The sequence below is a fragment of the Rosa rugosa genome, chromosome 7, assembly GCF_958449725.1.
Source record: "Rosa rugosa chromosome 7, drRosRugo1.1, whole genome shotgun sequence".
Taxonomy (NCBI): Eukaryota; Viridiplantae; Streptophyta; class Magnoliopsida; order Rosales; family Rosaceae; genus Rosa; species Rosa rugosa.
In genome coordinates this window covers 18,834,512-18,862,133 of record NC_084826.1, presented here as the reverse complement: position 1 = coordinate 18,862,133, position 27,622 = coordinate 18,834,512, and the positions used below count along the sequence as shown (strand labels likewise).

The 27,622-nt window shown below is 38.3% G+C and overlaps 6 protein-coding genes across 7 annotated transcripts; 2 read left to right on the top strand and 4 right to left on the bottom strand.

The window, feature by feature from the left end:
* Window positions 1–1,988: 1,988 nt before the first annotated feature.
* Window positions 1,989–4,505, bottom strand: LOC133722186 (uncharacterized). 2 transcript variants are annotated; one of them, XM_062149006.1, is made up of 8 exons: window positions 4,155–4,505; window positions 3,751–4,035; window positions 3,396–3,685; window positions 3,149–3,322; window positions 2,924–3,031; window positions 2,739–2,808; window positions 2,544–2,642; window positions 1,989–2,380 (listed from the first exon to the last, which is right to left on the bottom strand). In XM_062149006.1, the coding sequence occupies exons 1-4, from the start codon at window positions 4,503–4,505 to the stop codon at window positions 3,256–3,258; spliced, it is 993 nt and encodes a 330-aa protein (XP_062004990.1). In that variant the 3' UTR covers window positions 1,989–2,380; window positions 2,544–2,642; window positions 2,739–2,808; window positions 2,924–3,031; window positions 3,149–3,255. The 2 variants fall into 2 exon arrangements, with proteins under 2 accessions (XP_062004990.1, XP_062004991.1); XM_062149007.1 differs by having other exon boundaries at window positions 4,197–4,505.
* Window positions 4,506–4,556: 51 nt separating this feature from the next.
* LOC133722185 (uncharacterized) lies at window positions 4,557–11,653 on the bottom strand. Its single transcript, XM_062149005.1, has 8 exons — window positions 11,175–11,653; window positions 10,748–10,840; window positions 10,014–10,088; window positions 5,580–6,038; window positions 5,294–5,506; window positions 5,097–5,189; window positions 4,894–5,007; window positions 4,557–4,769 (listed from the first exon to the last, which is right to left on the bottom strand). The coding sequence occupies exons 4-8, from the start codon at window positions 6,033–6,035 to the stop codon at window positions 4,557–4,559; spliced, it is 1,089 nt and encodes a 362-aa protein (XP_062004989.1). The 5' UTR covers window positions 6,036–6,038; window positions 10,014–10,088; window positions 10,748–10,840; window positions 11,175–11,653.
* Window positions 6,052–7,763, bottom strand: LOC133722184 (uncharacterized). The gene is made up of 3 exons (XM_062149004.1): window positions 7,254–7,763; window positions 7,051–7,156; window positions 6,052–6,946 (listed from the first exon to the last, which is right to left on the bottom strand). The coding sequence occupies exons 1-3, from the start codon at window positions 7,676–7,678 to the stop codon at window positions 6,305–6,307; spliced, it is 1,173 nt and encodes a 390-aa protein (XP_062004988.1). The 5' UTR covers window positions 7,679–7,763; the 3' UTR covers window positions 6,052–6,304.
* LOC133722968 (uncharacterized) lies at window positions 7,948–9,726 on the bottom strand. Its single transcript, XM_062149808.1, has one exon. It carries the CDS (start codon window positions 9,724–9,726, stop codon window positions 7,948–7,950), a length of 1,779 nt encoding a protein of 592 aa, XP_062005792.1.
* Window positions 11,654–20,124: 8,471 nt separating the features above from the next.
* On the top strand, window positions 20,125–21,470 carry LOC133722966 (uncharacterized). Its single transcript, XM_062149807.1, has 2 exons — window positions 20,125–20,577; window positions 21,399–21,470. The coding sequence occupies exons 1-2, from the start codon at window positions 20,125–20,127 to the stop codon at window positions 21,468–21,470; spliced, it is 525 nt and encodes a 174-aa protein (XP_062005791.1).
* A 2,482-nt stretch (window positions 21,471–23,952) lies between these two features.
* Window positions 23,953–27,076, top strand: LOC133721031 (BTB/POZ domain-containing protein At3g05675). The gene is made up of 3 exons (XM_062147539.1): window positions 23,953–24,104; window positions 25,082–25,138; window positions 25,484–27,076. Exons 2-3 carry the CDS (start codon window positions 25,103–25,105, stop codon window positions 26,792–26,794), a joined length of 1,347 nt encoding a protein of 448 aa, XP_062003523.1. The 5' UTR covers window positions 23,953–24,104; window positions 25,082–25,102; the 3' UTR covers window positions 26,795–27,076.
* Window positions 27,077–27,622: the final 546 nt, after the last annotated feature.

The following is a 27,622-nucleotide window of genomic DNA, read 5'->3' as shown; positions in this document are numbered from 1 at the left end:
GTTACTCTTATAAACCTATATTTATATATCATACACTCTAAAGAGCAACCTCTATCAATTCAAAGAAAATGAAAAAACCAACCGTTGGATATGATTATTACAATAAATTATGAGTGTGGTAAAAAATTTAGCCAATTTCACCATATTTTCGAATCCGATCGAATTGGTCAACCGTCGTCACTTGTATGTCTTCTTAGTTGACCGATGGCACAACGACCGCGAAACGTGCTTATTTTTTCACATCACGTCTGTAAATATTCCATAGATGGATGTGCGTGAGCATAAGATAAAAACTTCAATTTTAATTACAAAGACGTTGGCCTGTACCAATTTGCTTTCTAAAGTTGTATAACTTATACATTGCATTTAAATTGTCGAGATTCATTCTAAAGCAAACATGAAGTGGAAAATGAATTTGGAGAAACTAACCGCTCAATTGAGAGATTGTAATTTTTTATGGTGGTTGTAAAAATTTCAGCCAATTTAGTTATCGTTTCGAATTCGATCAGATAGGTCAAACTTAGTTACTCTTATAAACCTATATTTATATATCATATACTCCAAAGGACAACCTCTATCAATTCAAATAAAATGGAAAAACCGACCGTTGGATGAGATTGTTATAATAAATTATAAGTGTGGTAAAAAATTTAGTTAATTTCACTATATTTTCAAATCCGATCTAATCGGTCAACCGTAGTCATGACATGTAGAATATATATGCACATATTCTATATAGAAGTATGAGAACGTCCAATTTCACCATAAGCCAATTACAACAAATTCACACTCACACAAAGAGACACATACACACATATAATGATGATGTGGCACACTAAAGATTTCCAAATATATGTGCTGGGTCTTCTAGACATAAACTTGTAAAAGATGTTGCAGATTCCCGTCAAAGCTGAACTGCATTCACTTAAATTGCCATAACTCCTTCTAGAAAAGTCGGAATCGCAAACCGTAAAATTATTCAGAAACTAGACACATGGGGCTTTCCGCGCATATAGGGTACAACTCCTAATTCTATCCGAGCAGTTCCCAGTAATTCAGCAAAGTTCGGTTCTAGACATGAACTTGTAAAAGATGTTGCAGATTCCCGTCCAAGTAAAACTGTATTCACTTAAATTGCTATAACTCCTTCTTCAAAAGTCAGAATCGAAAACTGTAAAATTCCTCAGAAACTAGCACTATGCCAAAAAACAAATTAGACGACAGTTTTTCACTGTCGTCTGATAGCCCAAATTGCTGTTGTTAATACTCCTGCCGTCTGATGCAGGGTATCAGACGACAGCGCGAAACTGTTGTCTGATTCTAATTTAGACAAGCGCCAGAATTAACATGAATGTTGTCTGAATACCAGAAAGGACAACATCAAAATGTATTACCTCCGTTGTGCAAGTTGTATTAAGTCAGCAGCGGTCTCAATAAAAGTAACTTTTGAAGCAAAGTTCAACAAGATGTTTTCCGTAAAAACTGTTGTCCCTTTGAATGTTCTACATCATCATTTTGAGATTAGCTGTTGTTTGAATTGGAGAAAAACAACAGAGCTTTGGAGAAAGTATTGTTTATTTTTGTTTGATACTACAGAATTATCTCAAAATCTTGGACTTCATGTCGTACTAGTCTAACTCCAACAATGGTCCTTCCAATATTTTGTACTCGTTAATCAAGTCAGTCAATTGAATATGTCAAAATTCTGTTGGAGTTCTTTGTTTCATACAATAGTGGTTTGCCTATTCACTGCGGTCCTCTTCCACTTTAAACAACTTATCATCCTATTTTGTTGTTGTGTTATTCATAGTTGGGCAATTGTAAGTGTTTTAAATGTATTGTAGTTAGGACATTCAGACAACAGTTTTTTAATTTCATTTTATGACATCCCATTGTTGGAGAATTGTTAGAAAACAGTTTTTATTTGTAATACAGTGATCTGAGAGAGTGTGACATGACATACATTCTGAGCACTACATATCCATTGATTAACATCCAATTCACATCCATTGATTAAACAGAAAAACCATTTCATCATCTGAGCACTACATATCCTCGATCAGCCTGCTTACACATATATAAAGGCCAAAAAGATATTGTACTTGTCTATCAATGCCACCTGCATTTGCCTAAACTAAGGCCAAAAACATCAAGGCCAGAAACCCTAGCTAGCCTATACTAATTGTCCAGAAACATATTGAACCTTCCCTAGCTATAAGGCCAAAAACATAGCAGCCAAAATACCAAAACATGCATTAATACTGCGCCTTTACCAACCAGATATCTATGTTGCATGATACTTCATGACGAACCTAGCCCACTCTGACCTGACATCATCAAGATCCTTCTGGGTGTATACCAGATCTGATCGTCGCTGCCACTGAAACAAATACAGTAGGACTTACAATGTGATCATCAAAAATTCATGAAGCAACCAGAAACTGAAGTCACAAACTCAATTGCGAAGACACAAACTGATGCAGCATGCAACAAGAAAATTAAGTTATTACCAAGTCATCCCAGCTAAAATTACTAGTCTTTACCTTTGAAGCAAATTCTAGATTCTTATCCTGAACTATTTCCTTCATGTACCGCATGATGAATATCCCACAATCCTTGTCACCTTGTTGCACCGGAATACCCTAAAAACAATACATTACAACAGCTCAATTGTGCACTAACCTAACCATCAAAAAACCAAGTAAAATTCTGAACAAGACAATGAATACTACACATACCCCCATATTGTGCCACGTTATTGATTTCCGGCCAGATCGATTCCTCTGAGCATTGTAAATTTTGATCCCACTTCAACAATATATATAACAACCCACCAATAAGTTTTAATATATCGAAGAACATACAAACACAAAAGGATCATGATTCCAGCATTTTAACAAAATGATAGACGCTGAACACTTACTTCTCCACAATGATCTGCCATTCTCCGCCAACTAGTCGACGCCTTAGTGGATCCATGAAGTAGATAATTTCTTCCTCCGGGTTGACAACAGTTAACATCCAATGCTTACTGACAATTTTATATAGATCAATTAAGTGAGGTCTAGTTTTGAGCATTTGTATTTAGATACTTGACTTTTAAAATGACATATTGTTGTAATTAGACAAGTTACAGAAAGTAACTCACCCTGCATTATATGGCAACATAAAAATTTGGCCTTTCTTTGCATTTGTGAACCTAACTGATAAATGACGCGACCTTTCCGTTGGATTTCCAGATCCAAGTGCTCCAATCTAATGAGAGTCCACAAAGCCAACCATGTCTGACATCTTTGCTTTCTTCAATACTTCATGCAAATAGCTGCAATAGCACACAACCTTCATATTCAATATTTGCAATGTAGTACAATATAAATATCGTGAATGATTCTTACCACATATACATGCAGATGACGCCGCCTGATATTTCACTCATGGTACACAATGCATGAATGTCTCCCTTATACAGATATTGCTTCCTATTGATCCCAAATACTTTATCTGTTAGCATGAAAGAGATTGTCTTCCCATCGGCTAGTGCGTCTCTCCCCCACAACCACAAGCACTTCAAAGGTGAAGGGTAATCTTTTGGCAGCTTCTTCAAGTCAATATACTCCTCTTCATCACCAGCTGTTTGCCTTTTCCTTTTCTTCGAGCCCTTACATGCGGCCTTATTTGGTTGTTTCTGTATGGAAACAGTTTGAAGTTATTATTACATTATAGACAAAAAGTACATATATGCTACTTTACCTTGTTAGTTTGGGGAGGGGATTGAAGTATGAGGTCCCTCGGCCAAGCGATATAAGTCCCAACAGCATCTTTGACAAACACTATCTCATCATTGACTGGGAATGGAAGCTTAGCTTCAGGAATAAGTGGACGAATGATCGACACTCGCACATTCCTTTCTCCCAAAGGATGACCATGAACTGTCTGATTGGCGCACTTATCATCTTGGACTTCAACAACGCTTGCAATGGCAACAATATTGTCTACTGATCCTAAAGCCAATTTGCACTCTGACGGCCTCAGTTCCTGTGTTATGCAAAACACAAATTTCAATAAAATTTATGACACAAAATTAACTAGAACAAGTTAACTAATTAGGATAAGCTATATTCCTTATGAACTATGCAGTCAAGCAGTTCATCTACCTCCTGTGTAACTTCAACCGACTTAATAGGAGCAGCACGAACCTCTATAGGAGCGGCATGAACATGCTCTATAGCAGCTGCCACTTCTAAAGTAGCTGCTACTTCTATACCAGCTTCTACTTCCACCAGCAACCCCCTGCCATTTTGTTCTTCTATTTTCTCATCTATGTCATCAACTAACTCTAAGCGCTTCTTTGCAGGGTTAGCAACCTCCTCAGCCTTTTGCTTTGTGGTCTTCTCCTTCAAGTTGGAGCAACTACCTTGTCCAGAACCAAGGTCCTTGGTAAGGTGACCTGCCGGAGGGGACTCAATGGGAATGGTTGTCCCATATAGTTTTGCTTCCACCCTCATTAGCCTCTCAGCCCATATTGCTCTCTCTCTTGCCACAATTTTTTCGGTCTCTTACTCTATAAATTTCTTGCAGCCTTCCCTAATCCTCTCTTCAACAGTCTTCCTTCTATGCTTAGGTAGGTTGAAATAAGACGAAGGGTTGATATTACCTCCCACACCACGTACTCTGCCATGGTGCTCAGGGATACCTAGAGCCTTGGTTAATACATCATCGGTGCCACAAGTTGTCACCTCACCATCACTCACCTGCTTCTTCAACTTGTCCTAAAACAAGAAAACATTGTTAATATAAAATTAGTACTATGATTTACAATTGTTTATATCTTGTAATAAATCTGTGAAAATTTTGGCTTTGCTCAACTACAACACAGCGTAGTAGTTTACTTACAATTTCAGTTGCCTTCTGCTCTACCTCAGAATCTTTGAAATTACCATGTTTATCCTGCCGTGCCTTGATCCACATTGTTGCACGGTCCAATTCCGATTCAGGGACAGATTCAGACTACAACATGATTCCAACATAATTAACAATTCAACCTTAACCAAAAATCAACATGCTGGAATTATATTATCGATGAGTATACATCTTACCAGTTCAGCCTCCAGATTTGCATATCCCTTACGCGACATCCGATGAGGGTACTTGTTCTTTTCCCTCTTCTTCTTTTGCACCTTGTGCACTTCCTATAAAACATAGAAGGATACATAAGCGTACTTCATGCAAGAATTAACACGAGAATCCCTACTTTAACACAATTGTGAAAACATGAAAATATTCAAAAAAGTACCATAAATTCATCTGACAAGCGATCAGCTACAAATATGTCCCAATGAGCCTTTTCAATGAAGTTGTAATCAGCTGGGGGATACTCTAACAATTCTGGTTCATCCTTATGTGGGATGATGTACTGTGTAGTCAGCTTGCTCTTGAATTCTCTCCACTTATGTGAAGCTGAAGATAGAACCATTCTCCTTGCCTCCAGGGGTACCTCAAATGCCATCTAAACTTGGAATCAGTCTATGACTTAACATGAAGTCTATATTAATGAATATGAGAAGGGGTCAGTTGGTTACCTCAACACATTGCCAAATCTTATTTTTACGATCTCTTGGCACCTGCTTCCAAGTAGATCTCCAAATTGGTGCCTTAGTCCGTGCTAGCACCCCGATATATGATTGCATTTCCTTGGCTGCAGCACCATAAGGCGATCCCTTCTTGTTGAACATGACTTTTTGTTTGATTCCAAGTATTTTGCGTCTCACAATCCTATGCATTGTAACACAGCCACGCTTCAGTAATTTCAAGCCGGTTTGTATCGGGCTGGTTGCCTTTGATGATTTACGCTTCTTTTTAGCGATTGACCTTCTGACATTCAATGAAATTGCTCTCTTTGGGGATGGCTTATGTTCTGATGCACTCGATTTAGTTGGAGTTGCTGCAGTAGGTGCAGATCTCGCTCTTGTCACTCTTAGTGCCTTCAAAATATTTTCCCTTGCTCTAGAGGCAGCCTTTGTCTTTGAAGGAGCCATAACCTATAACCAAGAAACCACATAGGTTAGTTAACCATTATTAAAGCATCTAAAGCACAACAAAGCAAAACTGATTACAAGTATAGAAAACAGTATAAAAGCACAGTAAATATGGCAGATTAAAGTAAAAACAGTTAAGGAAAAATTAATACAGTTTATATTTAAACAAGACGAGATTAAAAGTCACAATCCAAATTTAAATATCGAACAAGCCAATTACCAAATGGCTACAATAGTACTAAACAATTACTTTACACATAAATCATCAATTAATCAACCCATATTCCTTCGTCACCATCCCGCATGTAACTACTAGTTTGTTCACCAACTACATTTGTAGTATCGATGGTTGGCATCGTGGCATCGCTCTTGTCCTCCTCAAGTTCAATGATTCCAACCTCCTCATCATCACCACCATGGTAATCCCTATCCGGACATCTTATAACCACTGACCAATTAGCGTTAAGAGGGTCATCTATGTAGCAGACCTGCTTCACATGTGTACCTAACACGAAAGGATCATTGAAATGACCTAGCCTATTCAAATTGACTAATGTATATCCCAGGTCATCTATCCTAATGCCCTTGTCAATATCAACCCAATCACAATGGAAGATAGGTACCCTAAAACTATGGTAGTCTAACTCCCATATATCTTTAATGACTCCATAAAAAGTTGTATCATCATTAACGGGATTCTTATCCTTAGCACTAGAGACTAGCATTGCATTGGCGAACAAGGAAACACCACTGCATTGAACTTGACGGACATCGTCACGATCCTTGGTGCTGAAGTTAACCCCATCTATCTTGTAGCCACTGAATGTAGGTACTTCGGGATTAGGACCATCAACAATCCACTTTATATGTTCTGAAACATTATTCTCGTGATCCATAAGTTCAGCTGCAACCTGCATGCAAAGACATAATATTGTTATCATTCCAATATGAATTTATATTTAATAGAACATCAAACTGCCATGGAGATTAATTATTTGATTCTGATAGCCCTTACCTTGTCTTGTATCCATTTAGCAATGGTTTTATTCTGCTTCTCCTTTAACCACTTCTCATTTTTTTCGAAATTTGGAAAAAGACGCTTCAACAATACCATATGTTCACTGCAAAAGAAATGTAAAATGCAAAACAGTTAGTAAAGAGTACACATATATTTCTACAAAAGCAATATATTTTAAAATAAAACATAGGCGTACTTACTCAAAATAAGGCCTTGCTTCATCCGTATTCTGCAGGACACATAAATGTGCTAGCTGCAACTCCTTCCGATCAGGATTCATCACTGTGGCACCAGATAAAGGTCTGCATGTCTCTGTATTATCAAAGTTGTCGCTTACTGGTAGTCCAATAGTAGGTTCATCTAGATTACGTTCTGCTAAAAACTCCACTGCTTCTTCAGCGATGTACGACTCAGCAATGCAACCTTCTGGATGTCTCCGGTTCTTTACATAGCCCTTCAAAGTCTTCATGTACCTTTCAAAGGGATACATCCATCTAAAGAAAACGGGGCCACAGAGCTCAACCTCTCTTACAAGATGCACCGAAAGATGTAACATAATATCGAAGAAAGAAGGGGGGAAGAATTTCTCAAGCTCACAAACTGTTTCAACAAGGTCAGCTTGCATTTTTTTCAGCTTTTCGACATCTATGACTTTACTGCAGATGGCTTTGAAGAAGAGACAGAATCTAATGATAGCATATCTAACTGGCTTTTGTAATACTGAACGAATTGCAATAGGGAGTAAGCGATGGAGCAGCGCATGACAATCGTGTGATTTCATACCAACAAGTCGCAGATCATCCATGGACACTAAACTCTTCACATTAGAACAAAAGCGATCAGCTAGCTTCATACCAAAAAAAGAATTGCAAACAATTTTCTTTTCTTCTAGCATCAGATTCCAGCTTGCCAATGGTAACTTCTGCTTTTTCCCCCCGTTATAGGCTGCAGACCAGTTCTTATACCCATTGAAGCCATATCTAAACGAGACGCGACCCCATCTTTTGTTTTCCCAGGAATGTTCAACAATGTACCAATTAATGCATCACAAATATTCTTCTCAATGTGCATGACATCGAGAATGTGTCGAACAGGAAGAAATTTCCAGTACTCAAGTTCAAAGAAAACTGATTGCTTCTTCCAACAAGGTCTATTCTGATCGTCAACACCCTTAGATGGAGGATGACGATGCTTTTTACCATAAACCCGCTTCAAACCTTCTACTCTCTTTAAGACCTCCTGTCCACTTAATGGAATAGGAGGGGGATCATGCTCTTCAGTGTTATTGAAAGCAGTTGCCTGTTTTCGATATGGATGGTGACGTGGTAAGAATCTTCGATGTCGCTGATATGACATCTTTTGACCGTGAGGCAGCCTATGAGGTTTGGTATGCTCTACACAAACCGGACACGCATTATAACCTTTCACAATGCTGCCTGACAAGTTCCCATATGCTGGGAAGTCGTTAATGGTCCAGAACAGTATTGCTTTCAATGTGAAGTAATCTCTTCTATAACTATCATATACCCCTTGAACCCCATCCCACAAAGTCTTCAAATCATCTATTAACGGCTGGAGGTAGACATCAATATCATTTCCAGGTTGTTTAGGTCCAGAGATTAACAAAGTTAGCATCATATACTTCCTCTTCATGCAGAGCCATGGGGGAAGATTATAGCTCACTAGTATGACAGGCCAGCAAGAGTATCTACTAGAAAGAGAACTGTAGGGATTGAAACCGTCAGACGATAGCGCTAGCCTTAAATTCCTAGGCTCTATACCAAAAGCAGGCCACTGATCGTCCACTAACTTCCAAGTAGGGGAATCAGCAGGATGCCTCATTTTACCATCATTTAGTCGCTCATCAGCATGCCATGTCAAGCTTTTAGCTGTACTTACTGATTGAAACATCTTCCTAAACCTTGGTATAGGTGAAAAATACCACAAAACCTTCCCCGGAACCCCTACTTTCTCTATTTCATTCTTACCCAACTTCCACCTAGAGAGACCACAAGTAGGGCAGGTAGTGGTATCAACATTACTATCCCTATATAAGATACAATCATTAGGACATGCATGTATCTTTTCATATTCCATTCCCAATGAACATAAAGTCTTTTTGGCCTCATAGAAAGACCCTGGGACTTCATTACCTTCTGGAAGCAACATTCCAATGAGTATCAACATGTCAGAATAACAAGCATCACTTAACCCATGCTTTGCTTTCAGATTGTATGTTTTAACAAGTCCATTCAACTTTGTAAAACGCGTACAACCAGGGTAAAGAGGTTTATCACCATCCTCGACAAACCTTAAAAATTCATCGGAGTCTTCTGAAAACTCCTCATCATCGGACCCCCCCATACTGTAGTCATTCTGCCCTATGCCTATGGGATTCTGTTTTACAGTTTCAGAATGCTCTTCGGGTACACTCTCATTTGACACATTTTCCCCATGCCATATCCAATTTGTGTATGTTTTATCAATACCAAACTCAACTAGATGATCCTTCACTACCCCAGCCTTGAAACTTTTACTATGTGCACAATTCATACAAGGACAGCAAAGTTTATTAACATTGCAACCACTCTCTAATGCAAACTGAATTAATTCTTCAACCCCTAACTCAAATGCCCGTGATCTTCTATCAGCATGCATCCAAGATTTATCCATCTTACAATCAAACAGAAAAACAACTTAGTACGATTCCTAAGACATAACCAACATACCTAACGCAAACATAAAAAAATAACCAGATAATACAAAAACCAATTGAATTCATAGCTTTAAGCATCAAAATTTACTCAACATTTATTTGGTCCAGATAACACATCATCATTTACACAGCATCCATCAAAACACAGAAAGCAAGTCCAAACATCGATCAAAAATAAGGTTCCAGATTCAAACATCCATAAAAATAATCCTACAAATTCAAACATCCAAAACAATTTCCTTACCTGTTTGCTTTTACTATCCTAAACGTAAGCTCCAAAACGTATACTCCTTGCTTGTTTGTGAACGTACTGCTTGCTCTGATTTTCCAATAAACCAAAATATTAGTAAATGAAGCAAATGGTAGATGAAGAGATTGTGAAATGAGCATTTAGCCCGATGCATTAATAATATCAAAGCCTAGGGCTACCAAATACCTAAACTGATCATGTCATTACTCATTGTCATAGGATACATATTATGCACAAAACCAACATCTTTTTGTTAGCAAGAACATTAAAGAACCAAGCTTTGACAACATAACTCATCAAGCTCTCAACTATGTACAAGTATTTGAAAACACAATGCAAATATATACCCAAAATACGGAAGCTCACAACTTCAACAACTTGTATACAAGAACAGCCTAGTAGCTCCATCACCATTAAACTGACATTGATTCAAACCAGTTCAGTTTACAGTCCAAAAGTACCACAAGTTAACCAAGTGTTTCAAAGTATAGTTCTCAAGAAATATAAACATGTACAGGATTATGGACAACAAGAATAACTAATACCAAGAGCTTGATTAACAAAAGATTGAAAAACAACCTCACTATCTTTATCAAAAGTTCTATTTCTACCAGAACTTGATTTTATACTACTAACATAAGATTCATAAGTGGAAAACTTTGAAATTAAATAAGGTCATACCCAAATTAAACAAGATTCATAATCAATGAAGGAACTAGAATTCCTACCTTTGAAGAAATCGCAGAAACTGTACCAAAGTATCCACAACACTACTCTTCTCTTTCTCAACTAGCAATTGAAATTCTCTAGTAAAGACAAACCTTCAACACCAAAGCAGGTATGTCAATGGTATGATACACAAATAAGTAACAAGGAAAAAAGAAAGAAAGTAGAATACCAAAAGAAAAGCAAGCTTCGAACTGAATATCACAATCTACACCCAATCAGAAACTTTATCTATACTACACATTATACCCAAATCCAGTTCAAAAATAAAAATCCTAAACCCCAATTTGAGTTCGATGAAATCCCCAATCCCCAAATTCATGTCAACCCTAAACCAGATATATACCCAAAATTGATTTCATCAGAAAACCCTAATCCCCAATTCCAATTCAAGCAAAACCCTAGCAAACCAATACAAAAGATTCGTACCTAGCTTGAAAGAAGGAGCGCTCGATCTGTCTTCAAGAACCTCGAAAACAGTTAATCTTGAAACCTCTTATGAGACTCATCGCGGTTGAAAGCTTGGATTTCCTCTTCAGTGCGATGATCGCAGATGGCTCAAAGTAGAGAGATGGCTCAAATTAGTACTTTTGAGGAATTTTCATTGATTTTGAGAGATGGCAGAGGGCTCGAGTGGATTTTGAGTGAGAGAGATGCGGAGTGAGCTGCTATAGCTGATGGAGATGAGGTCGAGTATGTTTTTGTCGAAATAATGGCCAAGTGTTTAATTTGTCCAAGTCAACTAGCAGCTAGCTAGGGTTAGAAAAGTCAGACAACATAAATGTAAAGGCATTATCTAAGTCAACATCACACAACATAGTTTATAACTAAAGATAAACTCTTGTCTGAAGACATTGTATGAAACAAATATAAACAACATATACAACATCATAAATCCAGCACTGTCTTAATACATTTTGCACAACAGACAGACATTAACTGTTGTCTCAATCGAAATATAGAGACAACAGCAGAGTAATAACTGTTGTCTGAATTTGATGTAGAGACAACAGCAATGAAATTTATGTTGTCTGAATTGAAAATCCGGACAACATCACACTTATCCTACTAAATGTGTTGTCTGAAGTAAAGTCTCACAATAGAAAAATTCTTGATGTCGTCTGTTAGTAAGAGACGATAGTTAAAAATTTTGCTGTCGTTGGAAATATGTCGTCTGATTCGTTTTTTGGCATAGTGTAGACACATGGAGCTTTCCGTGCATATAGGGTACAGATCTTAATTCCATCCGAGCAGTTCCCAGTAATTCAGCGAAATTAGGTGTTCTGCACAACAGTTTCTGTGTTGCAGATTCTCGTTCAAGCTGAACTGCCTTCACTTAAATTGCGATAACTCCTTCTAGAAAAGTCGGAATCACAAACCGTAAAATTCCTCAGAAACTAGACACATGAGGCTTTCCGTCCAGATAGGTTACAGCTCTTAATTCCATCCGAGAAGTTCCCAGTAATTCAGTAAAGTTAGGTGTTCTGCACAACAGTTTCTGTGTTTCAGATTCTCTTTCAAGCTAAACTGCCTTCACTTAAATTACCATAACTCCTTCTAGAAAGGTCAGAATCACAAACCGTAAAATTTCTCAAAAACTAGTCACATGGGGCTTTCCATGCATATATGGTACAACTCCTAATTCCATCTGAGAAGTTTCTAGAAATTCAGCAAGTTAGGTGTTCTGCACAACAGTTTCTGTGTTATTTATATAATATTTTTTGTTTGCGGGCTTTTGCAGGCCGGGCCTAATGGGCTTTTGGTGGGCCGGGCCGAATTTCAAACCCCTAAATCAAGCCCGGCCCTCTACCCACCGGGCCGGGCCGGCGGGCCTCCATCGGCCCACTTGATCCGCAGGCTTTTTGATGAGGCCTACCGGCTAGGCCAACCTAATAGTGAGGAAAGTGTTATTTCCTCGCTAATGGATTCTTTTGAAGAGAAAATGGTTCCCTAGAAGAACACGGATTTTTAGCGAAGAAATCTTAATTTTGTTATCTTTGAATTTGGCGGGTCTTATACAATTTTTGCGTCAAACTAATAACGACAAAGTCATTGTTTCCTTGCTAATTATTTTTTCTCTTACGAGGAAATGGTTCCTTGTAGAACACAAACTTTTAATGAGGAATCCATAGTTTTATCGCTGTTGAATTTGGCTGGCCTGACACAATTTTTTCCCAAACTAATAACAGGGAAAGTGTATTTTCCTCGCTAAATGCTTCTTTTGACGAGGAAATAGTTCATCACAAAACACGGACTTTTAGAGAGCAAACCATAGTTTTGTCGCCATTGAATTTGGCGGGTTTTACATAATTTTTCGCCGAATAAGTAACGACAAAATAGTTATTTCCTCGCTAATTACTTCTTTTCACGAGGAAATAGTTCATCGTAAAACATGGATTTTTAGCGAGGAAACCATAATTTTGTCGCCATTGAATTTGGCGGGTTTTACATAATTTTCCACCAAACTAATAACGACGAAATCATTATTTCCTCGCTAATTGCTTCTTTTCACGAGGAAATAGTTCATCGTAAAACACGGGCTTTTAGCGAGGAAACCATAATTTTGTCGCCATTGAATTTGGCGGGTTTTACATAATTTTCCGCCAAACTAATAACGACGAAATCATTATTTCCTCGCTAATTGCTTCTTTTCACGAGGAAATAGTTCATCGTAAAACACGAGATTTTAGCGAGGAATCCATAATTTTGTCGCCATTGAATTTGGCGGGTTTTACATAATTTTCCGCCAAACTAATAACGACGAAATCATTATTTCCTCGCTAATTGCTTCTTTTCACGAGGAAATAGTTCATCATAAAACACGGGATTTTAGCGAGGAATCCATAATTTTGTCTCCATTGAATTTGGCGGGTTTTCCATAATTTTCCGCCAAACGAATAACGATGAAATCATTATTTCCTCGCTAATTGCTTCTTTTCACGAGGAAATAGTTCATCGTAAAACACGGGATTTTAGCGAGGAATCCATAATTTTGTCACCATTGAATATGGCGGGTTTTGTATAATTTTCCGCCAAACTAATAACGATGAAATCGTTATTTCCTCGTTGAATGTCGTTTTCGCGATGAAAAAATTCCTCACCCTAGTCTCATATTTTCTCCCTAATAACATGATGATTTAGGAGACCAAATTATGGTCACTTTTAGTGATGAACAAAAATATTCGTCGTAGAAAGTGGTGTATAGTGAGGAAAATATGTTTCTCGCAAAAAACCTAATAACATTTAGTGAGGAATCAAAATATTCTTCGTAAAAAGTGACATTTACTGAGGAAAATAAATTCCTCGCAAAAAACTTGGTCGCTAAAAAGACTTTCTGTTGTAGTGTGCAGCAAAGAAAATGTTATTGATGCCTAGAACAACTGAACAACTGAACAACCTAATTGGAATTTGCCTTGAAGAAGTAAACCCACAATTTAAATTATTACGGATAAGTGGATAACCATCAGCTTTTAATTAAGATTTTCGTATAATAGTAATTATATACAAAAGTTACTTCTAGAAATACCATTACTTTGAATGTTAAATGAAATTTTATTATTTTATGCTATTATGAATGATATATTAATTATTTAATATTCAAAGATATTATATTTCCATACCAATTAAAGTATCAAATAGCATAAGTCACAGTTTTCGGTGTATAGTTTAGACACGTAAAACAGTGTTCAAAATCAAAAGACAGGGATAATATATTAATTTAATTTTTTATTTTCTAATAAATAGGAACTTGCATATCATAAAGTCTCATAATAATATTTTTCTATTTTTTTCTCTCTGTTGATACGGTTGCAAGAAAAAAAATGATTAATTTGTAATTTTAAATAAATTAATAAATAGTTAGATAATATTACTTCACACCCTTAACCGTATCTATATAATATATATATTTATCTGAATATTTAATATAATACATCAATTTAGTATTTTACTTAGCAATGAATACGGATTTTTGTCTTTAATAAATATATTAGATTATTTTGTTGATTATATTTTTTATTTTGTCACAGTTATCAGTATCCATTAAACAAATAACACTAAAAATATAAAAGAGTGTCATTTGCTCTACTCAAATGATACGGTTAGAAAAGTGTATCCAAAGGGGGTGGCTACTAGAGATTTTTCTAGTAGTGCTTCTTGTAGATTAAGTTGAACAAAGTTGGAACAACATTTACACAAACTCTCCAAATAAAGTGCTTCTCCTGAATAGTATCCATCTTCCACAATTTAGACCATAGCTGCCTAGCTGGGGATTCGTAGAATGAGAATAGTGATTGGACTGCAAAGTAGGTACTTTTTTGCCCATATGGAAACGGTCGTAACCAAATTTAACATTAAAAATCCCGGATTTTTCATACGGCCAAACCAGCTTGTCCTCCTCCCAAATATCTGATAAAGGAATAGACTGAGCAGTGCAATGGAATCAATCATCCAAGTTAAGGAGCTCCACTCAATTAAAAGAGACGCAATAAGTACTGATGATTCACACACGTCCATACTCATATCATTAGAATAAAGTAGATAGTCACCAATTCCAATAACTCACCTATCAGTGCATGGGTTAACATATTCACCATTATGAATTTTCCAAAAGGTATGAGAAGAAAAAGCCTGCCTCCCATCTAAGATACGATTCCAACCCCAAGACGCTTTACCTCCCTTCACAGCTGAAAAAAAAACATCACATGTAGGAAAATATAACATGGAGAAAAAACACGCGCGAAGACTAACCGCAGTAAACGTTTACTGCGGTGGATACCAGAATTTTCGAAAATATATACCCTTCAAAATCCTACAGCCATCCTCTAGATCCTCAAACCATTCACCATTTTTGTTTTTCAACATTTTGATCTTATTCCTGTTGGAATTTTAGGTATGAATGTAAAGGAGGAAGAAGCTGTTAGAAGGAAGAAAGATTTAGAGAGAAAAGACGAAGAAAATTACAATCGTATTGATATTGTAACTGTTTCTACAACACTAAGAAATTCAGAATTAACATGATGGAAGAAGTTTTAATTATATACTAACATAGATTTATAAGAACAAGTTTACCCGTTAGGTCAGGGTTACTGGGTCACGAGGTCAAGACATTGTTCACTGTCACTGAACATGTGTTTCCACACATTCTGTTTCTTGACCGGTCAGTTACTGTTCATAAATTTTTTATTAATTTATTTATTGAAAAATTGAAATATATTTTATATAAATAGTGTAAGCTATATGAGATGAGTCAGCAGGTAAGTCAACAAGTCAGCAAGTCAACAAGAAAATGATATTCATCCATTTCTAAATAAATAAATAAAATGAATGAAACCAAAAATGAATCTTCTAGGGATCATGGTGTAGATAATAAAACACTCGTCCTTATCTGTTATCCATGAGCTTATCAATGTTAATACACATATATACCCACAAGGCCGGCTCTGAGGGCTGCCGACTGAGGCGGCTGCCTCAGGCCACCGGCCTCCGGCGGGCCTCCGTCGGTTTTTTTTTTTTTATATATAAATATAGATTTCAACAAAGGTTATATATTTTGCTTCGCACTAGTTGCATGATGGGCCGTTGTAGTTCAGTTGGTAGGTAATTTAGTGACTTACATTTATGAGCCACCCCACCCAGGTTTGATTTTTGAGCTTGTTCAATTCACTTTGCTTTTTTTATTTTTATTCTTTTTTCTGGTTTACCTTACTACTCTTTTATTTTTTATTTTTTTGGTTTCTTTTGGTATAATCACCTTTAATTCCTTTTCTTTGTTGCTAATATAATTTAAGAAAATAAATATAGATGTAACAAAATACTATATGAAAATTAAATTTTATTATTGAATAAAACAAATTTGGTTGATCGAACACTATTCATGACGCCACATTTTATTTATTCGCCTCAGACCTCTACAATGTCAGGACCGGCCCTGTATACCCACTTCTAGCTAAACGACATCCGCTTTGTTCCTCACGCGAGTTGCTTCTCGCATCTCTCCCTATACAGAACACCATGACGTCACCCACGAGATTCCTTAGGCCGAGCTGGCAACCAGTTTGCCTGGGTCAATTTTCTGGCCTTCTATGTGATTTGGGTCACTAAAGGCAGCTTTGATGCCGGGTGATAAATTTGTCGCTGGAAGGTGATTGAAGGCCCATGTCGGTCACCACCTCACCAAGCCTTGCTGGAGACCGGCCTAAATGGGTACCTGTGAACATTCTCTAACAAAGACTTAGGACTATTCTAGCTAAACATGTGTCCACTTCTAGATCATTTTCTTTATTACCAGTTACACTCTTTACATCCCCCCTCAAACAAGAGTATTTTACGATGCACAATTTATTTTTTTTACGGTGCACATTTTGTGTGCCACAAGAGAAATTTGTCTTTTACGGCGCACATTGTGTGTAGTAAAAAAAAAAAAAAAAACTAGTGATTGGGCAACCAAGAATTAGTTTGCAGCAGAGTCATTTGGGAATAGTGTATCAACCAGGAGGAATGAGGAAAAGTGATCGCCATAGCTTCATAGACCGAGAGGCATGCCTACAATTCAACATGGTAGTATATGGAGGAGAGGAAGGGAACCTCCAAGTGCATGCTTTCGATCTTCAAGGCTTCAATTTTCTCAAGTATTGCTTCACCTGGTAAGTCATGTGTTAAGGAAGACAGACAACCAAAATCATATCTAGAAACACCCACCTCAAGTTGCCTATGTGACTCAGGTTTGACTCCTGATTGATCTATATCCTTGGAAATTCTTTTCCATATTATATTGGAAGCTGCAGTTTCTGTAACCCTTTTCTCATTGCTGTGAGAATCTATGAATGCTTCCAAGGTTTGAACCGAACTTTCATTCGAGTAAAGCTATGGTACGTTAACATTTCTCATACATGTTTTATTTTATGTAATATTTACTACTTTGAGGACTCATATTACCACTTTAAGGACTCATGTGGTAACTAGAAAAAAGTCCTCATTAAGGCAAATAAGGTCCTCATTAGAGTAAAGTAGGTAACTAAAAAAAATCCTTATTAAAGTAAATAAGGTCCTCGTTAGAGTAAATAAGGTTCTCATTTGAGTAATTAAGTCCTAAAAGTGGTAATTGTATGTATGTTATACGTCAACATACACTAGAATTTTCCCTTTCGGTTTATGACCACCATGCACCGTTTTACAATTTTTATGCATTATATGCAACTGTTTTTTTTTTTTTTTGAATAAGGGGTTTGGAACCCAGCCTAGCTGGGAGGCTCAGCCCCACGCCCGGTTCCATTTATTATATTAATATTATGCAACGAGGGGGACATAAAACCTGAACCTCGTGCACTAGAATTACACTGACAATAATCCTCGTAGAGAACATCCTGAATAATAGCAGGAGTCTCATCTAGCCAAACATCATCAAGCAAAGATAAACTAGCAAGGTGTGCAAGTCTATCTGCAACACCATTTGCTTCTTGTTGATTTATTTTCACTAACACACTTCTTCATAACTTCAGAAACAGTCGCATCAACCAAATTCTTTGGAGACAAAACTATATCTACTGAGGAGTGAATTGTATTTTTAGCCTTACCAGGTCCATTGTTATCCAAGATCTAGGCACCTCGACTTCATTAGAAGCAATAACATCAAGAGCGATTTTTCTAGGATGTAAATCGAACCTCCAGTGTATGTCTTAGGGACAAGTGGCATTGTGATGTGCTCAACTTGGTGAGGTGCAGTTTGGAGCGTTACAACTAGCTTTTAATACGAAGATTTTATTTGATGAGCACTCTACCGGCCTTTGATGCTATTTTATTCCCCGGTGGAACACGACCTTTGTTGCAGTAATCTTTTTTGTTTTTTTTTTTTTCATTTTTACTTGAGGGGTAAAATGAGAATTAAATTTGTACAAAAATAGGAACGAGGAGGTCTAAATAGAGCCACCTTAAGTAATAAATAAAAACTATTTTCCCCACAAGTCTGGGGAGTTTGCTAGTATTTCTTATTCAAAGCCTTACAATAGAAGAAAGCAATATTGTAGTCACCATATTTTAACATAATCACCTTGGCCAGTTGAGTTCAATAATTCTTGGAATCAAACTATTGTAATAGAGCCACAAGGGAAATTTATCATCATACACATAAGCTGAGACTGGAAATTTCATAATTGCCTTCAGTAAACATAAGTACCAATATTTAAAAAACCATATATGGCTCTGACTCTCTCTCTCGAGAGAGAGAAATATCTGTGTTTCTTCTCTTCGGCGAGCGGCGACGACAAAACTTCTTGCTTGCTTCTCTATTCACATGGCGGCAGCGACAAACCTCTTCGTCTGCCTCTATCTTCTGGTAGAGGAGGCGATTGTGCTGATTTTGATGGGATTAAGTCTAGAATCTTAATTGATCAGATCTGGTTTGGTGGTCCTATTGATAGTGATGATGGATCTGCTCTTAATCCGTCGATTGATGGTGTGATAGCGACTGGCGCGGTGGCCAGATTGTTGCTATTGGAGGTGGTGATGCTTGGAGGAGTTCCAATGATGGTAGTGTGGTCTTCGATGGCGGAGGCGGTATGTCTTGGGCTGACCTATACCCGAGACGGTCTTTTGGTTCGTAGGTGACTGTGGCGACTGCTGGTGGTTTTGAACGTAAGGCTGGCTTTCAGCCTTCGTCTGGAGGTGGCGACGGCGTCCGGTTGGGATCTGTTCCCCTTGGAGATGAGGGCAGCGATCTGTTGATGGTGAAGGATGGTGATTTAGCTCGATCTGTTTTCATTGACGATGTCGGCGGCTGGGGTGGGAATTGACCTGGTCGTGGTGGCCTAGCAGTGGCTTTGTGGAGGAGTTTTGCGACGGAAAGGCTAGTCGAAGGTGGTGGTGGGGTGCCCTTAGCACTTCTTGGGGTGCCCTTCGCAATTGCCATGTGGGCTAGGGATTTGTGGACTGATGCTTACTGGTGGGCCTGCTGGGCTTGTGTAATTTTGGAAGGGATGGAAGGTAACTTGTCATCTTCCATTCCTAGTTTTTAGTTTTTTACCATGTCACAAAGATCATATTCTCTGAGGATTCATTTTACTATTTGCTTCGGAGGATCTTGATCTTTGTTTGGAATAAATGTGTGTTAATTTCCTAAAAGGTGGGTGTACTGGGGGTGTCCTGGGTCTTATTCTTGTTCTAGAATAGGTGTTTAGGGTTCCCTAAGGAAAGATTCTTTCTGTCTACCCCATAAGGGTGTTTCGTTTTTGTACTGCTTGCTGAATATATATAATGGGCTGACCGCTTTTCATTGAAAAAAGTACCAATATTTTAATATATCAAATATAGTATAAACAAATCGACTTTGGCTCTGCTAGGGTTTCAAGCTCTAGCCATCCAATTGATCGAGTCTGGTAAGAAGATGGCGGTGGTGGCTCCGTTAGTACTGTCCGAAGAGGCCGTGGTGAGCCTGCTTGGTGGAGAGGATGCTATCCATGATTCTTTTTTCTATCTCTGTGGCCGACTTCTGTCCAAGAAGGCGGTGGTGCTTTCGTCGTTTTCAGCGGCGATCTCCAATGTGTGGGGATTGAAGGAGAGGGTTTTGATCCGGCAGGAGGAGGAGGACATCTTTGTCTTCCAATTTAAGGAGATGGGGGTGAAGAATCGGGTACTCTCGGGGGGTCCTTGGTTCTATAACAACTCCATGCTGTTGCTGGCGGATTACGACGGAGTCTCTGACCTAGGAGCGGCGCCGCTGCATCTCCTTGAGGTGTGGGTGGCTGTGAAAGGGTTGCGGATAGCGATGCGGAATGAGAAAGCCCTAACCCTAATCGGACGCGTACTGGGGGACTTTGTTCGAGTTGATCAGGGAGCGGTACAGAGAAAGGATCATGTCCAGAGGATCCGTGTGATTCATGATGTTCACCGGAGGATTTGGGCGCGACCGAAAAGCAACCCAAAACTCGAAGTTCACACTTTAATTTCAAAGCGGAACTCCACTCTGGATAGGATCTGATATATATATATATATATATATATATATATATATATATATATATATATATATATATATATAGTTAGCGTCCACTTCAGACGCTATGCGGCGCCTCAACATCTCTATTTGCCTCAGAACGCGGCACTACGTCTTTCAATCCAAACGCCTCCCAGAGGTAACTTTGAGGAAAAATGGAGACGACTCGACACGCCTCACACCTAAGAACTCGTCACTGCATCTTTCAGTCGTTTTTCGATGCAAACGTCTCCTAGAGATAACCTTGAGGCAAAATGGAGATGCCTCGACACGACTTAAGGCACGCTATTTTAATTGGTTATAGTAGTGGTTGTGCTCGTGTGGGTACAAGGAGGACAAAGAGTGAAGGATGCTACTTTCAATATAGTATTGTTCTAAGGGAGGTTAAGGAACCTCCCACAACGATGGTCCCATGGCTGTCCAGTCAATCGGATCACGAGGTTTCAGTGGCGACTGGCGAGGTTTTTGGACGACGACACTTTAAATCTTAGGGTGAGGTGTTGAGGCGGGTTTGGGGATAGGCTTATGGGCTTGGGCTAGATCTGATCCCTCTCTCTTGCCCCTAGGCCGAATCAGACCAACATGCCAAGAGTTTAATCCCTTCCTTTCGGCCTCAAGGTAGCATTGCTAACTTGATTTTTTGTTTTTTTTTTTTGTTTTTGCAGATCCACAACTTGACTTCTAGTATGTCAATGGAAACTTCCTTGGAACTCTTGTGTCGTTTCGTACCACAATAGCGTGCCAACAAGCCTACTTAGGTGAAGTGATGTATTAGTTTATTAATTGTGTTTACTTTTAGTCGCGTTGAATATGTGTGTAATAAGTACTAGAATAGAATCTATTTGCTACGGATTTTCTCCTCGGTTAGGCCAAGTAGGCATGCAGTATGTTGTTTCGGGGGTCTAGACTTTGGTGTATGTAATTTTCTAGTGGTGATAACTGTGCGAATATATAAATATTCACTCTCCTAAAAAAAGAATATAGAAATTGTTCTAGGTTCGATGCAAAGAGGCTGATGGAAACATAGAGGATGATGAGCGATGCAGTTGCTGCTGCGTTCGGGTTCCTTCAATGAATAAATGAGTTTGGTTAAGACTTTAGGGAATAAAAAATCTAAATACTAAATTTGGAGGTTTGAATGAATAAATGAAGAAAACGATCATAATCTGATGATCGTTCCATAATTTCTGTACATTCTTAAATAGAAAATTACAAAGAAGTGTCACTTTGAGACTTATATTAGTCATAAGGCCACCTAAATTGTTTTGTGCACATAAGGCCACTTGCCTCTTTAAATTTTTTTTTCTCTGTCCATTTTACCCTTCTACCTAAGAAGACTAACCGCCTGGTATCAGATTAACCTCTCTCTCTCTGCGACTCTCCCGAGGAAGCCCTCTCTCTTCCTCTTCGTCCTCCGACAAAACTCGTCGCTTTTGTTTTTCTGGCTTCCGGCAACGGCTGCCAAGATGACTACGGCCTTCATCAAAGCACAGGGGAACGGCGAGAGGTCTCAGCGTACCAAGCACAGGGGAGGCGCTTGTTGAATTGAAGCATCTCGATGTCGCTCTCATGTCGCCGGCGACCGATTCTCCTGCAGTGATGACGAAGAAGAACAGAAATGGTTGGGCTGTGCTTTGTACTCGATCTGCAAGATTTCGCCGTCGCCGACTTGGCGCAAATTGGAGTCGCTCCGAGATCGGTTAGGCCTGTGCTTCTTCTTCAAAAATCTGCTCACTTCCTCCGATCGTATTCCCGTCACCGTCATCGATACATCATCCAGCAACAGCTCCGACGAGTCTCATGCCTCCACCGCCGCCGTCCCCGCTTAACCTTTCACAACGATTTTCCGCTCCGAAACACCGACCAGGATGCTTTCCGGCAACCGCTTGCTCTAGGTAATTTTTTGTTTTCTTTTTTGTTTCAGATCTTGTAATTTTCTGCAAAGTTTCGTCGCCTTAGATTTTTATTATTGGCCGTATGATTTGGTTAATTCTTTATCTTGAGGATTTGAGTTGTTTGTGTTTTTTGGTAATTGATTTGATTCCCTGGGCTATGAACGAACTTGATGTTGTTTATGGTGTTAGAAGTTGTTAAATGCTTGAAATTGCAGAACGTATTGATTGATGGTCCAGTAGCTTAAAATTGCATAACGTATTGATTGATGGTCCAGTAGCTTGAAATTGCAGTACCTATGTAGTTTTTTATTACTGGTTCAGTAGTTTTGTACGTGTTATAGTAGCTTTATATACCTATGTTAGTTGTTTTTTATTAATGGTCTAGTAGCTTTATACGTGTTTTATAGTAGCCTTCTGTATCTGTGTTAGTAGCTTTTTATTACTGATCAAAGTAGCTTTGTATGTATGTTATAGTAACATTCTGTATTTATGACAGTAGCTTTTTAGATTGCTTATTATTATTATTATTATTATCATTATCATTATCTAGTTGATAAAGAGTGCCACGTTTGCGGCGCAGTGATACATTGTTGTTTTTAGTTTTTATTTCAAATACTAATATTTTGTTGTATCTTTGTTCTTGCAGAGTTTTGGTGATGCGAGAGTAGATTTTCTTACTGGTGAGTGTAGCTTTCTGGTGTTGGTGACGGTAACGTTTATTGTTGGTGAGCGTAGCTTTTGGTGTTGGTGATAGTAGCTTTTGGTTTTGGAGAGTGTAGCTTTTGTTGGTGACAGTAGTTTTTGTTACTGGTGACAGTAGCTTTTGTGAAATCGCGGGAAATCTCACCGGAGTAGCTTTTGTTGCTAGTGATAGTAGATTTTGTTGGTAATAGTAGCTTTTGTTGTTAGCGACAGTAGCTTTTTTGACATCGCCGGAGATTGCCGGAAATCTCACAATAGTAGCTTTTGTTGCTGGCGACAGTAGCTTTTGGTGTTAGTGACAGTAGCTTTTGTGGTAGCCGGAGGTCGGCCGGAAGTTGGCCGGAGGTCGGCCAGAGACCCGCCAAAATTGGTTGGAGACCTTGCCGGAGATGAGAGAGAGAATGATTGTTGACTTTTTACTATAGTGGCATTTATGTAAATATGTTGGTTTTTAATATCCAAAATATAACACATTTTTTAATCTAGTGGCCTTATGAGGGAAAAAACTAGTTGGTGGCCTTATGACAAAAAAAACATTCAAATATGTACTTATATGTAATAAACCCATTCTTAAATTGGAGGTTTGGGCTTGAGTATATCCAAAATGGTTAGACCCGTAATGTTGGGCCCGAAAGCTAAAAACACCCCCACTCAACCACAGAGAGAGAGAGAGAGCGAGAGCCGAGAGGCCGAGAGAGACTGAGAATTACCCCGGGTTGCTTGCTGATACGAAATCAAATCCTCCCAAAACCAATTTGTTGATGAGAAGAAAGGGTATGAATCCTCAACTTGGTTAATTTCTTCATTCCAAATTGGCTATGCATTTGTTCTACTTTATCGTTTCACTACCAATTACTCTCTCTTTGATTGAGCTATACTCTGAACTTGGATTTTTCTTCGTTTGAGTTCCTTATGCATTAACAGCTTCTTGTGGGTTTGAGTTCCTTATGCATTAACAGCTTCTTGCCCACAAGAAACTGTGTGTCTGGGTATAATCATTTTCAATTCCTTTCCCAAAAAAGTTGATCTTTTATCAACTGAATTTGGGGGGGGGCTAAACTGGGTGAAAGAGGGCGTCAGAAGATTCTGGGTTAGCTTAAAAAAACGTTGGTTTTTATGAATGAGAGTCGAGATGAGTGCCCAGTTCTTGTCAGAATCCCATTTGCTGAATGTATGCACTACTTTTTGTTGCTTGTTTGCTGTTCCCAATGAATACCATTACTTGGTGTTTGTGAAGAAATTTGGCTATTGCAGAATGACTATATAGAAGAACCGTTTTTCGAGAACCGTCCCTCTTACAGAAACATTTCCATTTTCTGTTCTTTTTATCACCTAATGTTTAAATGAATTGGATCTTTAGGGTTATATTTTCCATAGGACTGTTTTGGATATGGGGTGTATGTAGGGTAAGAGTTCAAGTGCCCTACATAATCTAGTTTATATTTAAGCTGGTAGTTAGTAATTTTCTATTGGTGAAGCGAACCAAGCGATTTCATAGTTTGAAACTCAAAGGGTAACTAGAACTCTGATGTGATCGGCTGTTCTGTTGCAGTTTTCAATGATGCAATAATCTGACCATTATATAAGAAGTTCCTGGAATACGAGAATGCTATTTTTAATTTGTAATTCTTGAGCTCTGTTTTACTCATGACCTCATTTTATGCTGATTATTATCACCCGACTGGTATAATATCCAGTATGTATTACAATTTTGTGCTGCTAATAATATGGTTTATTTTGTTCATCTGCAGTTACCATGATGTGGTCGAGATATGTTTTTAGTGTGTAATGCTTCAATGGAGTCTCCTGTAAGCTACTCGAAGCTCTTCATTTTATTTTCTATAGCTTTTTTTTCTTGTCGAATTTATTTGTTACGTCATACTTGGGACACAGGGTAGACAAAACTTGCTTTCTCCACTATTCTTCTTTCTGGTTTTGGTATGTTGCAATGACACAGTAACACATTTGATTTCTATGAAAATCAATAGTTTACAAATTAATGACTTAGTAGTTAGTACATAGAATCGAACGACCTAGAAATTTTGTGTTTTTTGTTCAAAATGTTATGTTATGTTATTTTGTTTTCTTTTTTCAGTATTTATATTGTAAACCTGTTATTTCTAATTTTCAATTAACAATTTTATTTGTTTCAGAATTGTGAAACAAGGACTCCTAGCAGGATTGGGGACAGATCAAACAGTGATGTTGTGGTGAGGATACGAACACAGGATGCCCGGGATGAATGGTTTTATTGTCACTCCAACATCCTCATAGAAAAGAGCAAGTATTTCGCTGATCGCCTCTCTGATAGTTGGCCAACTTGTCAAATTCTTGACTCGCGCAACTGTGTTGAGGTTTACTGCCAGGATTCAGACTTTGACTACCATGTCAGTGTTCTCCGTCTTCTCTACGTCTTAGTAGATGGCTCAGTTGATGACATGTGCCATGGTGTTAAAAATGCCCTTGGCATTCTCCAGGTGGCTGTCAAGCTTGAATGTCCCCAAATCATCACTGCTTGTGTGAAATACTTGGAAGCAGTCTCCTGGGAAGAGTCTGAGGAGGAGGAGATATTAAAAATCATACCGCGCATGGGCCCGCAAGCCGAACCTATTCTTGACCGCCTCCAACCAGTCACTCAATCTTCCATCATGGGAATTTTTTTCTCAACCATCCGGTTTGCCACATCTTCCCCTCCTCCAATCATGAATGATCTCAAGACTTCAGCCCAGGAGCAGCTTGAGTACATGCTAACTGAAGATGATGATGCCCCTCTTTTGGCAGCTGATGATGAGATAAAGTCTGAGGTAAAAGAATGTGCAAAGAGACTATTTGAAAGATTCAATTATCAGCTAGAAGCTTTGTTATGCGAAATGGAATCATTTTCTGATGGGGGAAAGATACTATCATTTCAATCACTTTTATCAGATTTGTCATGGGCATGCCAGATTTTAACTAAGTTGGAAATTATGAGGGAATTTGTCTGCAATTGGACAGATGCATCAGATAAAATAGTTATGGTCGTCAAGCAAGTGAGTCCAACAGCTGAGTTAATTGAGACAAAGCTTAAGGTCATTGAGGTTGCAGCAAAGGTTCTAGAGGCAATAGGTTATGGCACTGTGATTTTGCCAACTGCAAAACGTCTTCATATGGTCAATGTATGGCTTCCGTTTGTGAGGGTTACAAAACCTTTTATCGATTCTGCAGTGGCAGCTACTGGTGATGATGCTCCGGCATTTAAAATGGATGGTGAACTGTGGCAATCCTTGGAATCCACATTTGTTTCCCTAATTCTTGCACTGCCATCCACTGAGCAGGCAGAGATATTGACTGAATGGTTACAGAATGAGAATATTGGATATCCTGACCTGACTGAAGCATTTGAGGTGTGGTGTTACAGATCCAAGGTTGCAAAAAGAAGACTATCAGTGATTGCTGTGAATCATGACAAGATCGGTACACATTAGATAAGATATCTATTCTATTAAAGTCTAGTAGGACATCTAACTTTTGAACATCCTTTCCTAAACCACTATATTCACAAAATCTAAAATGGAGAGAGGATACATGAATATGAGAATAGCACTATGTTTAGGGAAGTTGCCCTATTTTGAACCAGTTCAATGTAAATTGTGGTTTAGGGTGTCATGTCATTTGATTTTGGTCCTGTAACGTCTGATTAATTGTAAAAATTGTAATTGATGGATTCTGAAAGTTATGAGGCAATGAAATCAAGGTGTTTACTCATATATCCGTTGTTGAATTTGATTGCGAGTATGGATACCTTATTTGAGCAGGGACACGAGTTAGAACTTTAGGTATGCTCTGTCGGGCACTTGGGTTCACATGGGATTCTTCTGCAGACTCATCCTGATGAGATATTTGATGGGAAAATTAATATAAGACTTGATCGGTAAGACGTGTGCATTAGTAAACCACACTAGAAATATCTCATACAAGTAGTACTCAACTTGATTCACCATTATGATATTGGAAAGCCTTGGCATAGAAGTAATCTTAAAACAGCTTATAGTAAAGCAAGTAGGTTGTGTTTTATCTTAAATAAACAATATGTTGCTTCCAAATACTTGGATGATAGAGATTTGTTATTCTTGCTTTTTGTATGGAGCTTGCACTGCAGATTCTCCATGTACACTTTTCTTCCCAAAGTTGTCCCTCTCTGCATCTTAAAACTCCTTTATCCATTTTCCATAAGCAGAAGATACACGTCAATCCTCGTTAATGCATTATAAAATCTCACACATTAAAATATTGCTACCAATATTTTTATACTT

Coding starts and splice junctions, on each gene's coding strand:
- LOC133722968 (XM_062149808.1), bottom strand. CDS start 9,726: ATGGATAAATCTTGGATGCATGCTGATAGAAGATCACGGGCATTTGAG.
- LOC133722186 (XM_062149006.1), bottom strand. CDS start 4,505: ATGAGGGTGGAAGCAAAACTATATGGGACAACCATTCCCATTGAGTCC. Junction 4,036..4,154: donor CGGTTGAAGTTACACAGGAG/GTAGATGAACTG, acceptor TGCATAACACAG/GAACTGAGGCCGTCAGAGTG. Junction 3,323..3,395: donor GTCATCTGCATGTATATGTG/GTAAGAATCATT, acceptor GTGCTATTGCAG/CTATTTGCATGAAGTATTGA.
- LOC133722966 (XM_062149807.1), top strand. CDS start 20,125: ATGGCGGTGGTGGCTCCGTTAGTACTGTCCGAAGAGGCCGTGGTGAGC. Junction 20,578..21,398: donor TTCGAGTTGATCAGGGAGCG/GTACAGAGAAAG, acceptor TTGTTTTTGCAG/ATCCACAACTTGACTTCTAG.
- LOC133721031 (XM_062147539.1), top strand. CDS start 25,103: ATGTTTTTAGTGTGTAATGCTTCAATGGAGTCTCCT. Junction 25,139..25,483: donor ATGCTTCAATGGAGTCTCCT/GTAAGCTACTCG, acceptor TATTTGTTTCAG/AATTGTGAAACAAGGACTCC.
- LOC133722184 (XM_062149004.1), bottom strand. CDS start 7,678: ATGCAAGCTGACCTTGTTGAAACAGTTTGTGAGCTTGAGAAATTCTTC. Junction 7,157..7,253: donor GAAGCAAGGCCTTATTTTGA/GTAAGTACGCCT, acceptor TTTCTTTTGCAG/TGAACATATGGTATTGTTGA. Junction 6,947..7,050: donor CTAAATGGATACAAGACAAG/GTAAGGGCTATC, acceptor CTTTGCATGCAG/GTTGCAGCTGAACTTATGGA.
- LOC133722185 (XM_062149005.1), bottom strand. CDS start 6,035: ATGGCTCCTTCAAAGACAAAGGCTGCCTCTAGAGCAAGGGAAAATATT. Junction 5,190..5,293: donor GCTTGTCAGATGAATTTATG/GTACTTTTTTGA, acceptor TATGTTTTATAG/GAAGTGCACAAGGTGCAAAA. Junction 4,770..4,893: donor AGCAGAAGGCAACTGAAATT/GTAAGTAAACTA, acceptor TTCTTGTTTTAG/GACAAGTTGAAGAAGCAGGT.